A 13,149-nucleotide genomic window follows, 5' to 3' on the forward strand; every position below is an offset into this window, starting at 1 on the left:
GTGTGGAAAAGTGGTCCATTAAAGAATCTTATTTCTCATTAGCACTTATCATTTCATGTATTGTGCTACCACACTGTACATCCAATTGCACTAAGTATTGGGAAACCACCTATAATCCTACATGCAAGTGAGTGTTCCACTGTTGCTCAGGTAGTGAGTCATTTATAGTGTGGTAAGAATGAATTGGCTTCAGACAAAAATAAATTCTGGAAAACCTTAACTCAGTGACAATTGTAAGGATGATGTTATGATTAGAGGAATACAGTATTTTGAAAGCCCTGACTATTACCCCTTCTAGGTCTGACCTGGCAATGATTGACACATCATTTCCATTTTAAAATGGAAAGAAATCTTCAAAACTTTTACATTTTTATTTTAAAGACTTTTAAAGATTCTTAAATTGTTTCTTATTAAATGTGTAACACAGCCTTATTCCGGAAACCTTGACTTTTAAGTTTTACTTTGTTTAATGGCTGTTTTTTTAGAGTGTTAAATTATATTACAAAACTAGACACTAAGGTTTGCTTACATATTCTGATGTGTTTGTTTTAGCCTGTTATTTCAGGACCATAATTGTACTGCTATTACGACCTTTATCTGCTAACCCTCATTTTTATCGAAAGGAGTTGCATGCAGGAACAAAAGCCAGTATTCAAAATTTAACACCAAGTAGTGTGCAGTCACTCTTTATAAATTCCTATAGCTCTGCCCATGCTGAACTTTAAACACACCAGAATCATAAAGCTGAGGCTTGCAAGTCTATCAGGCTCGACTGCATTCTAAGCACAGTTTTAATGAATTGTGAAATTGGAAAAAAGGTCAAATGACCCAGCACTGTGAAGGGTCACAGCACTTTAAACTGCAGCTTCCTGCCTCTGGATCTCCTTCCTGCCGTGACGCTACCCTGCCACAGCTGAATTCTGTAAACAACCACCCTAGAGGTGAAAGACGTCATAGCCCATAATCAATCCAGTCCAGACAGCCATCCAGACCTTCACCTATGTGTTTATGAAGTTGTTGTTATTATCTTGAGAATAAGGGGTCCAAATAGTTATTGTACATAGATTTTAAATCAAGAAAAATATCCTCTAAATTTGGAAAACATCTACGGTTACTTAAACCGAAACTGCAAAACACAACTACGAGGCACCTAGAAGAGAATATGTACATATATAAGCACTGGTATAGGAAAGCAGTATGAATGCATTTGTAAGAATCTGTTTTGAACAGAGAGCTGACGTCACACTACCAGACTTGTTCAGCAAACCATCTTATCATCAGACAAATCTGCAATGGAAAAAGTCATTTGGAGTAAAGGATACCTTACATTGAGCAACTGTCAAATATAATATCGTCCAAAGTACCCTTTTAACACAAGATGTTAAGAGGCTGGACACAAAATGGTGACATCCCTCTTCCTAGGCGAATGTATTAATCACTTTATATCCTCCTGGCCCAATGTTTGCTAGAGATTTCCCTCGCACCACATTGCATCATCCTAAACAGTGTTGATTATTAACCCCTGAACAAAAGTGTTTTTGTCAAGCTTATGTCCTTATACATCACACAACTCAATACTGTTACAGTATGTTTGTGTACTTTATCACTGATGAGTGTGTTGCACAGTGTGACAGAGATCGAATGACGCTTGGCGTTAGATCTCCCTCCCGACCTGTCAGGGTGCTATGTAAAGGGAACAGAGTACCACGGACTAAAGGTCATGACAATTTATTACCGTGGGTAGGTGGAAGTTGGCCAGCTAGAAAAGGGGCGGAGCTACACTACCCAAACTCAATGACCCGGACAGGAAAAAGCGTGGCATCCGCGGATTGCAGAAGCGGATGCGTGCTAATTCATCAAGGGGTCATGAGGGAGAGTATAAATAAGTAATCTGTTCCTTTGTAAATGGTTAAGAATGACCTAAAAGGAGACCTGGTATTTAAAAGAAAAGTGAGTGTTGTGTTTGTCAGTTGTCTTGTTAAAACTGTCTGTTTGTTTTCTAATAAAGATTACTAACACGATCTGGAGCTGCAGCCTCAGGCCAGCATCAAACCCAGACACTAGCACGTCACTTTTCACTGAGTACTTTTCACTAGCACTTCACTTTTCACCATGACCACTTAATTGTGTCTGTGTTTTGTTTGGGTGAAAGAAAGACTGGATTTTTGGTTTCGGATCAAACCTGAGGTATTTACAAAACAAAGCGATACACGTCACTGTATCACTTCCATCATTTATTATTTACAGATGTTTGCCTTAAGGCTCTGGACATTGCTAATTATATCAATAAATACCCTTGAACCTGAAATTCATTGTCTGTCTGTTTTCTATCCACTCACCACTTTGCCACACACAGTCAGAGGTTAATTTGTGTCCCTGATCCAGTACCTCTTTGTATGATAATTATACAGTTTGCATGTGATGAACCGTATGAAAAAAATTTAAAAGATGTAAAAAAAAGAACTCTATATACATAACATGTACAATAAAAATGCTTTCCTGTTCCATTGAATGATAAAAGTGACTGTAAATAAATATTTTGCAGGAGGAGACATCTGGGAGTAAGAGTAATAAATTGTTCTTAAGAACAGCAGTGTCGTTGCTCCTGTTCATCCGATCAGTTAGACAGCCACTGGCATTGCTCAAACCTGAAGATTATTAAAACATGGCGAGGCAAAGGTCAGCATGCACCTACTGACGCCAACAATAATGTATGAAAACAGATGAGAACTTGAAACATACAGTATGCTGTATGGAAGCGACTGTAAAACAGGGGCAGTACAGGTCTGTAAACAAAAATACTATCCCTCTTCCTCATTAAAAAATCCTGTAACTTGTTTACAAACAATAAGGTAACTGTTTTGTTCTGAGGAGAACATTAAAAAACAAATAAGTAATACACTGTAATACTGAGGTGCACCAACATGAACCAGGAAAGACTGCAACCCTTAATAAGACTGTGACCTGGGGAATACTGCTTTGTCAGGCGTAAAATCAATCAATCAATAAATAAATAAATCCTAGCAAAGACTACGGTATATTTAATTGGATAGTTACTGATAGACACAAAGAACAATTTTGTATCTGTCTATAAACTGATTTACTCTACTAAACAATGTGCTTCATATGTGCCGTTCATACGAATATTATTATATTTAAGTGCTTAAGAAACTCCTGAGCTGTTCACAGTTTGCAGCACAATAATGCCAGCTTTCCAACCACATTTTCACAGCACCTCCTTTCATTTTCACAGCCTCTTCAATGCAGTATTTGTCTTGATGTAGTTCAGGGCAATGAAAAAAACAACAAGAAATGTACAAATGATTTGGACCAATCAAACTACATAAAAATCTATGCATTCTAAATAAATGTAAATTAATTCCGCATTTTTTTATGTAGGGCTGGTCATTTTACAGTACTACCTAAGTAGGGGCTGGTCATTATATAGGCATGTAGCTTACAAGAGTAGCCAACCACTTTCAAAATAACATAATTTATTTTGTTATTTTCTGTTTCAAGTTGAACTGAGAGTCTGGGTGTGTTATTTGAGCTCTGGAATGTAAGGAGAGAAGGGACCTCTGTTTGCATGGGGATGGGTGAATCTCAGAGATAATAGATTCAAAAGGAATGTTAAAATCTGCCACAAGCACATAGGTATAGGAAAGACAGGTAATAAATAACATCATTACAAGGCTGTGTTTTGGAATCTAAAATGAATGCATTGTCCAGTGCTCAGTTGTCAATCACTGTAGCCTGGAGTGTTGCGACCCTGTTCATTCAAATTGTTCTATTCTGAGCTATACCAATGAACATATATTTGACATCAATAATATTGTTTATCAGTTTTAGTTTTCCCATATATATATATATATATATATATATATATATATATATATATATATATATATATATATATATATATATATTTACACACACATATATATTCAATTGGTTTATAAACAATGTCCGTGCCAATATCTTTTCAAAACAAGCACTGACAGCCCCATATGCATTGTTTCAAACTATTAGACGAAATACTTACAGAATACTTAAAAACTGCTGCTACAACTATGATTCATTTATTATTAATAGCGTTTTAATTCAATTATACCAAATCACTTTATTTATTTACAATGAAGGGAAAATATGCTGTGTCGCCTAAATGGTTATAATGAAACCATGTATTATATTTTCTCTTCATTGTAAATAAAAACGTGATTTGGTATAATTTAATTAAAATGCTATTAATAATACATTTAAAATTACATATTAGTTACAGTGGGGTTACCACCAAATTAAAGCCATTTCTAATGCTCTGAATCTGTAGGTTGATGCTCATCTCGGAGGTCAATGAAAATGTACACAACAAAACATAACAAGTTTGCCATAACGTGTGTAAATCCATATTGCACAAAGGAAGGAACTGATGAGATTAGATGAGATTGCATATCTTACTAGATCTGATACAAGCAAATCTGCATTAGACTGGAAAAGTAATTATTTCATTTGTGCAGAAGTATGCCACCCAAAACAATGGTCAACGTGGTCAATGGTTGAAAGTGCCATTGGCTGTGAATCTAATAACGAGAACATGTACACTAAAACACTTCACGCTGCAGCTAGGAAGAATTTGCAGGAGGAAAGTTTGTTTCTAGAAGTATTTGGAAGCTTTATAAAAGTAATTCAGGTCTTACCTCGTCCAAGTACAGCTCTATGGTTACATTCCAGGATATGACTAAGAACTTTCTGTCACATGTGATGAAGTCCACCAAAAATAGAGACTATTTCCCAGGTGCAAATTGTATTTGACAGATACATTTAGGACAGCTTCAACTCACAGAGGAGAGAGATATGCAGTGAAGGAAAATCCAGCCGTGTTTATGAAGTGCGGGGGGGAGTCAGAGTACCACCGAACTGGAAACAGTTCCTCACTGTGAATGAGAACAAGTCAGACCTTGCAGCTTTCTACACAGATTACATGACAGAGAATAGCGCACACTATCTGACTGTAAACTAGTCATTTTTGTCAGTGGTGGGCATGAGGAGATAGCTGTGTCACAATGTACAGAATTAGATTCTAAACAAGAAGAGCAGACACAAGGATTATTCTGCATACCATCAAAGCAGCAGAGGCTGGAGCAGACATCATTGCTGTGTGCAGCTCACACACAGACGTCTTAATGCTGCTTCTACATCATAGCCTCTCCATCAAGGCCAAAGAGATTTACTTCATGACAGGGAGACAAGGGAAACATGCAAAGCTCACAAGGTTCACCCCCATCCACACTATGGTAGTCTAACCAGAGCACAGCACAATATTACCTGTCAGTGCCTTATTTGGACATGGAAAGAATAAGACATTCAGGATCATAATGAAGGATGCAAACGCATTTCAGGCCATAGCAACATTGGGAGACACCACCAAGCTAGGTGATAGTGAAAAGGCTGCTGCAACAGTTTGTTATTTTGGTTCCACCCTGGTCTACCTGCTTTCTTTTTGAGTCACCTGTTCAAATAATATAGATTATGTCTTCTATTGGACATCTTATTAATGTGTCAACATGTTCTGTGATTTTAAAAAGGATTCTGAATTATCATCTGACAGACATTTGAAGATTTGTGGTATTGGTGGCTTGTCTCTACACAAATTAATAAGTATCAGTTATTTCTTCACATACATGTAATGGCATGTAATGCAGTTGTGAAGCATATACTGTTCAGTTTTATGAAGTTAAGAAGTTGTACAATAATTTCACTGGAACATTACAGCACTGATTATGCATATTAAAATTATCCCAGAAGTGATGTCTTTCATCGTCAGATCACAAACAATGAACTGTAAACTAATCAGGCATTGGAACACTTATCTATATGTAAATATACATGATATTTTGCCTTTAAGGAAGCAGTACATGCAAATGTGATTTATGGGCTAAAAAAAAAAGTTATTTAAGTGTGTGCAGGCAGGGAGCAGGGGGTAGAGCTATTACATTGTAGATTTCTCAGCTCACACACGTTTTCGGAGGTGGCATCATCCGTATTCTTTATCCTGAGACCCAGAGCTTCATTTTAAACTATGCTGACAAATGTTGTACTGCCAGTTTGGGTACCTCAAATATTTTGTGGGGTGGGCCGCTGGACAATTACCCAATCCCAAGTCCATATATCACCATGAATTGGAGGGGAATTAAAACAACTTTTAATTGACTCATTTATTACACATAGTATTTTCTTTAAATTGATTGGTTCTCATTTCATTTTCAACTATCTGATTGGCCAAATTAGTATGATAGTATTAGAATTACAACACATACTAAAGTCAAATGACAACGTGTAGTAAAAATCTGAAACATGTACTAAACAACACGTTTTTTGACCCGGATGGCTTTCCATAAGTTTCTGCTGTAAAACTTCCCACGCGACACAAACCTTCTCTCCTGTGTGTGATAATGACTGTGAGTGGGTCACGTGAATAGTCCAGAACCAATAAGAAACTATCTATCTATGGTTTGCTAAATAATGAAAAAAAAATGAATTACACAAGTCTAATTTAATGTTGCTGGCACTATATGAGGTACCCTGGCGCTAGAATCTAGTGCCATAGAACCAAATTTGCACTCCTGCTTAAGTATGTTTACAGAAGTCCAGCTTGGTTGTAAAAGTGGGTACAGAAGAGTTTTACAAAAATAATCATCAGCCACTAGATGGCACTAAAGAACAACATAAATTAATGTATTGCTACTGTATGCCTAAAATACATTTGCAAGTGCACTGAAAAAGGATTGGCCAGTAAAAACTGTTAAAAAGCTAAAAAAAAGGGCTTGTACAAATTGCATTACACATAGCACACATTCCACACATTCTAAACTAATCTTAATTACAGTGCTGAACTCCAATATATGTTATTGTGTAAGTGATGTTAATAAATTAATCATTCGATCCCTAGGTTACATTTAATTTCTACTTGAACTTGTGGCGTAAAGGCGCTCTAGAATAATAATAATAATAATAATAATATTATAATATTATTATAATAATATATTATTATTATTATTATTATAATAATAATAATAATAATGATAATCAGTGAAAACGACTGATCGGCCTATATATACTCATATATATATATATATATATATATATATATATATATTATATATATATATATATATATATCTAGTATCGATCATACACTTCATGTCGAGGATTTGAATCCACACGTCTGGAATTAACACAGTCTTAGAACAAATAAGTAAAAACAGTAATTAATTAATTAATTAATTAATAATCAGCTGAACAAGCTTAGCTAATTTATGAAAGATGTAGAGATAGGTGGGTTTCTCTTTCTAATACACACACGATGCTGTGAAGACATTCACAATGGAAAAGACTATGTCTATATCTGAGCCTTTAATTATTTTGAGTTCCACTGGTTTTAACCAGCATCATCACAATGACCTAAATGGAACTTCCTGATCTCCATAGAAACACAGAAAACAGAATGATCCAAGGTTAACTTCTGTTAAGAACTGCAGTAAATGGGATGGGGTGCATGTCATGTGACAATTGAAGATCATCAATAACAAATGGGTCACTGATAATGGCAATACCCGCACAACATGTAAAACTCTCCAGCAACCGTGCCCATTGCATGATATTGTATGTTCAATTACTGTTTCTGTTTGTTTGTTTTTAAATTATTTTTGGGAGGAGGTTTTCCTCAGCCACTTTTGCTTCAAGATACAACTGAGGGATATGTGCCTTGCTCCAGAGCTAGTTTGTCTGAATTCCTTCTTTTATAGATACATTTCCTATGTAAACAGCATCTAATTATTTTGTTGGCCATTTATTAAGGGTGTGCTTGATTTTTGTCTCGCTTTCACCTGCTTTAACAACTTTGTTTAGAAAATATGATATGCCTAGTACTGTGTGTTAAAGTGAATAAAGTACGGTGGGCTGCTGTTTTCTAGCAAATGTCCCGCGTCCCGATGCATAGGAAGAAAGTCCCTTTATTTATTTACACACACTCATCTCTCTCTCTCTCTCTCTCTCTCTCTCTCTCTCTCTCTCTCTCTCACTTTAGTGAAAACCACACGCGCTGTGCTCTTCGTGCGGCTGACACATCTGCTGATCACTAACTTACCGGTATACAAAGGTAAGAACGCTTAATTGTGTCCGTGTTTACTGTCATGCTGGTCGTGTTGTGTTGAGGGGATACGTCTATTATATATGATAGAGTGCTTTTTGTGTATAACACCACCCCCAGGGGACGAGCGTCCCACTGAACAGTTTCCAATGTTGCCAAGTATGCATTGTCAAATTAATTACTCCCTCGCGCGTGCGCATACCTGTGCAGTATCTCTCCCACAACACACTGGTTTGCGTCTCTTCACCATCCTTGTTAGTTTACTAACCATGTTGAGGTTGTGTGTAATTCGTGGTGTCTGCCGGAGTTTCTCGGCCCGTTCCGTTAGCAGGTCCAGATTTGGAGTGAGGATTCTGAGGTGTGACAGAGAGCCGGTGCCGACCGGTAGCAATTGGATCATTACTACTAGGGATGGAAGTAGCAGCAGCATCCAGGTTGGCAAACACCCAAACAGAACAGGAAGTCGACTCGGGGCACAAGATTTTATCAGGTATACAAATTAGAAATCATTTAAAGACAAAAGGGATTACATTTTATGTATTGGGCTGCTTTTATAACGGGCTAGTTGCAAACCTGGTCAACATGTATTTATTTATCACATTAGCTGGGTAAATGAATGCAGATTTTACCAGTAAAACTGCACTCCCTGGATGTTGGGAACGTTGTTTTTCTTTCTAGATAAGGTACATGTTTTCTAGTTTGTTTAAAAACCGTTGAACTTGAACGACTACGCGCTGGCAAATCGTTGTAGTATCTTTTGAGTAAGTTTGGCAGTCGCCCAAGTCGCCACGTGTATACTGGAAGCATGCGCTGATGCAACAGAGTTGCGCCTGCGTTACACTGCCTTTTTTCTTTTATTGTCTGTATCGGTTTAAGCACGTTGAGGTGGAAGAGCGGGGGCGTTTTCATTTGATTCTTAACATAAAATGTCTGTGTGGTAGAGTATGGAAAGTATATTTTTCAGTATATATTTTTTTTGCGTGGTTTAAAACATGCAAAAAAAAAATAAAAATCATTTGAGGTACAGTCAGGGGCTCTGGTACAGTTCCCAGTATTCATAGCAGCTCTGTTTGTGTCTGGTATGCACGGTACAATTGTTGTTATTGTCCTTTGGTCGCATTCATCAGACGTGTGACTGAACAGTTGAGGGAAAAAGACTCCCATTGCATAGCAGTTTGAGCCATGACATTAGTTTAGAGGATTTATTCCTTAATTACAATTGTAAAGTATTTTACCTGAGGATCAATTCTGCGTTTACAGTTTAGGTGAGACCTTGCCAAAATTGGCCTATGCCTTTAGTTTTTAAGCACTTGGATAGGGATACAAAAATTTACGAAAGGGGACCATTTTTAAATGCTTCACCCTGATACTACCGACAAACTATGTTTCATTGATAAGTCACTAATTAGATTAGAATTTTAAATAAATAAATAAATAAATACTAAAATTAAAAATAGAATAAAACATCTTGTTAATTACAATGCATGATTATTGAGTATCAATCAATTACAATCTGATTGGGTAATTTAATATAGAATCTGTTGTAATAAAACTAAAACCACTCCTATTTTATATCCAGTTATTTACATGAACCCCAATGAGCACATGTGGGCTATCCTCGACCGATCCCTGAGAGAGCGTCCCAGTTAACCCACTTCCAGGGACTCCCTCATATAGGCTCTGTGCCAGGAATGGGCTGAAATCCCAGAAACCAGGATTGCTGATATCATCCACACAATGTGGGAGTTTGGAACCAACTCCCCAGTAATGCTGTTGAAGCTGACACCATGGGATCCTTCAAGAAGCAGCTTGATGAGATTATGGGATCAATAAGCTACTAACAACCAAACGAGCAAGATGGGCCGAATGGCCCGCTCTCGTTTGTAAACTTTCCTGTGTTCTTAATGTGTAAGTGTGTCGCTGCCTACCACAAAGTAGTAACCCCACTCATATTTTGCCAGGGCTGTCTGTGGTTCCAGAATAAGTGTTATTTCAAACTTGGCTGTCTCTATTTGCTTATGTCAAGTCTGCATACTAGTACTGTACTAGCCTTTAGGGTGAACACATGGGTTGGTGAAACAGGGTGTTTAAGTGAGGTGCAGTAGTAACATACCAACAGTAGCTGCTGGTTAGAAAAAACAAAAACAAAGTTCATCTTTATAGTAGAATACTTTAGTGCATTAGTTTCTCACAAAAAAAGGTTGCACTTCAAAGAGGCAAGCAACAGCAGTTAAGCACAAGGGTGTTTTGTTTGTACAGTACCTTGAGTTGTTGAAAAGTGATATAGCCTATATTGGTACAGGCTGCAGTGGAACAGGCAGGCAAAACAAGAAGACTGTTGATTCCAGCGTGAACCAGAGCCTAAATACAGTAGCGCCAGGCTGCAACATGATTCTGATACAGTAGTAGATGGATATATCCGTTAACAGAAAAAATGTCTTTCCATCAAATGTAAAAAAAATATGTACACTACCCACTCGATAATAACAAATACTGTACAATTCTGTGCGTCGGGGTCCAGTATAAATCCTCTACGCAACCTGCTTTTTCTCATTTTTCATATAAAAAGCAGCACACCGTTTTAATTCGTACTGTGGAGGGTAATTGCTTCTCATCAACTTCAGTCTCCAGTTAATTTCATGACTCTTCCTCTCCTTTCTCAAATACACAAACCCGCTGCATTGAAATAATCCATTCCCAACAACAACATAGGAGGCTTGTTGCTAGGGAGCTGACGTCACAGCTGCAGCCAGTAGATATTTCATTTGCTTTGTGTAATTGTTCAGTACCTCTCCTGGTGCAACATTTCATGCTACCGTTAAGGCAAAGCTAGGAAACCATGTTATGATCAGATTTACAGTGCTGCTTAAGAAATTAAACACAGTATGCCCTTTTTGACTCAGAAATTGCATTATTACAGTCATATTATGCCATATCATATTAATAGCTAACAGTGTTATTTAGTAAAGTAACTGGAGAATGCCTTTGTGGCCCACAGAGTGAATAAATTGAGTGCACACAAGGCTCAACTATGCATTCTGTAGTAAACAGGCATTAACTAACGGATTTTCTAAAATAAGTTCTGACTACCTTTTTGTTGTTTGTTTTGCTTGTAGGGAATCTATCCAGAAGTCAAAGAAAGAGATTGCTGCATTACAGAAAAGCCGACCTGCTTTCAACCCAGTTCTTGCTATTATACAGGTAAGGAATCAGCTGTCTGGCAATAAACGGATGTAAAATGTTAAATCCCACTATTTACATTGCAAATGTAAGAGTGACATTTGCAAGGACAGATGGGTGGAAATGTTCCTCCATAACATCTCCAGGTTCTGATGCCCTCAGTAACATTTGGATTTAAGGTTCTCTCCAATATGACTAAAGTTTTGAAGGAACATGATTTAGCTAGTTCTTGGACTCCCAGCAGTACATTAGAAGAGGTGGTATGAACTGAACTGGCACTGTTTGATATTTTTTATTCAAACCTGATTTGCTCTTTAGCTAGGCAAGGATGATCAAGTGTTGGAAATGAACAAGAAGATTGCTGCTGAGGTTAGTCTTCATATTCCATTTTAGCATTTTATTGTTACTTATGAACCCCCATTTACAGTGTGCTGATTTGACAAAAAAAACACAATTTTTTACAGATTGGATTAAATGTCATCCATATCTGCCTGCCCAGGGAATGCAGTGAAGATGAGGTATGTTTTTTTTTTTTTTTTATTAACGAACTGGAACGGCAAATACCAAGTATTAACTACTGTAACTTATTTTGATGCATGTCCCTCCCTTTCATAATCATTACATTCTTGAAAGACCTTTTTGTTTTGCTGTTTATACTTTTGTTTTCCAGACTTTATTTTTCACTTTGACTGAAACTGCTACAACAGAACTCCCTTCAGTTCCTGTGTTACACTGTCATATATATATTTTCTACCCATAAAAACTGTTAAATGACCTTCGGTTAAATAACAGTTTATGTATTTATTTATTTTTTATATATTTGCTTTTTCACCTTTAAAAATACTGGCATTAAATAAAGACTCGACGGAATGCTTTGAAAATATGCCCTAAATTTCTTATTTAATACGTAAAAATTCTAACTGCAATGCTGTATAAGGCATGACTGGTCCTATTACCTGAAGCATAAGAAGATAATTTATCGGGTTGTTGCAGGGAAACAACGGACCGCTCTGAAATGTGCCATGCATGTTGGTCTTTTATGGATGTCCTGGGCATTTAAACAATTTGACTTCATGTTCTGGGTTTCTGTCCGTTCCCCCGATATTTGTCTCCGATTCTGGTCATACTTGCCTGTGGTTCAGAAAGAGCTTTATGTGCTTGATGTGCTTTGTGAGTGCTACCGAATCTGTCACACGCCCTTGAGTGTACGTTGTAAGTGTGTGTTGCAGTCAGTTCTAAAATGCCTTAGATGGCATTCCATGTTTGCCTGGAGTCAAGGCAGGGTTGCTTTACTTGTTCTTGTGGTGCAGTGAGTTCATCCACTCACAACAGCTGCTCTCTATGAGCACTGACCTTTCACCGACTTTTCAAGCTGATGCACGAGATAACAGCAGATGGTGCCACTCTTAACTTGTAAAAAGGCTTAAACATGTTTTAACAGGAGTTATTCACAGTGGTTTTTCTTAAAGGGTCCATGCCGCTGTGCAGAGCGAGTACAAAATGTGTTTGTGCTTTCATTAATTGTTGTATTTATAGATTTAAAAACGTTTACAGGAACATCTATAGCTATGAAGGAAAATGTTACATTGCTAATTTAGTTATTTTAATTCTCCAGGTTGTGGAGGAGATCCTGAAATTAAATGAAGATTCTAAAGTCCATGGACTTGTTCTGCATCTTCCCTCAGCTGCACAAACAAGCAAAATACTGAACACTGTCAAAATGGAGAAGGATGTAGATGGGTGAGCTTTAGGCTTCTAGCTGTAGTTTCTGACTTGGGTGGGGTAAACATCTTGTTTATTTGTCTCTTTAAGCTAACATTTTG

The 13,149-nt window shown here is 37.2% G+C and overlaps 1 protein-coding gene across 2 annotated transcripts in view; it reads left to right on the forward strand.

Moving 5' to 3' along the window:
- The first annotated feature begins 8,195 nt into the window (after window positions 1-8,195).
- The window catches only part of mthfd1l (methylenetetrahydrofolate dehydrogenase (NADP+ dependent) 1 like), a 98,481-nt gene continuing 93,527 nt past the window's right edge, over window positions 8,196-13,149 (forward strand). For both annotated transcript variants that reach the window (XM_041252382.1, XM_041252381.1), the window contains exons 1-5: window positions 8,196-8,636; window positions 11,263-11,347; window positions 11,645-11,695; window positions 11,791-11,844; window positions 12,942-13,066. In XM_041252382.1, the coding sequence (XP_041108316.1) occupies window positions 8,230-8,636; window positions 11,263-11,347; window positions 11,645-11,695; window positions 11,791-11,844; window positions 12,942-13,066 (722 nt within the window). In that variant the 5' untranslated portion in view covers window positions 8,196-8,229. The remainder of the gene's footprint in view (window positions 8,637-11,262; window positions 11,348-11,644; window positions 11,696-11,790; window positions 11,845-12,941; window positions 13,067-13,149) is intronic.

This window comes from Polyodon spathula, chromosome 6, assembly GCF_017654505.1.
Source record: "Polyodon spathula isolate WHYD16114869_AA chromosome 6, ASM1765450v1, whole genome shotgun sequence".
In the NCBI taxonomy this organism is placed as follows: Eukaryota; Metazoa; Chordata; class Actinopteri; order Acipenseriformes; family Polyodontidae; genus Polyodon; species Polyodon spathula.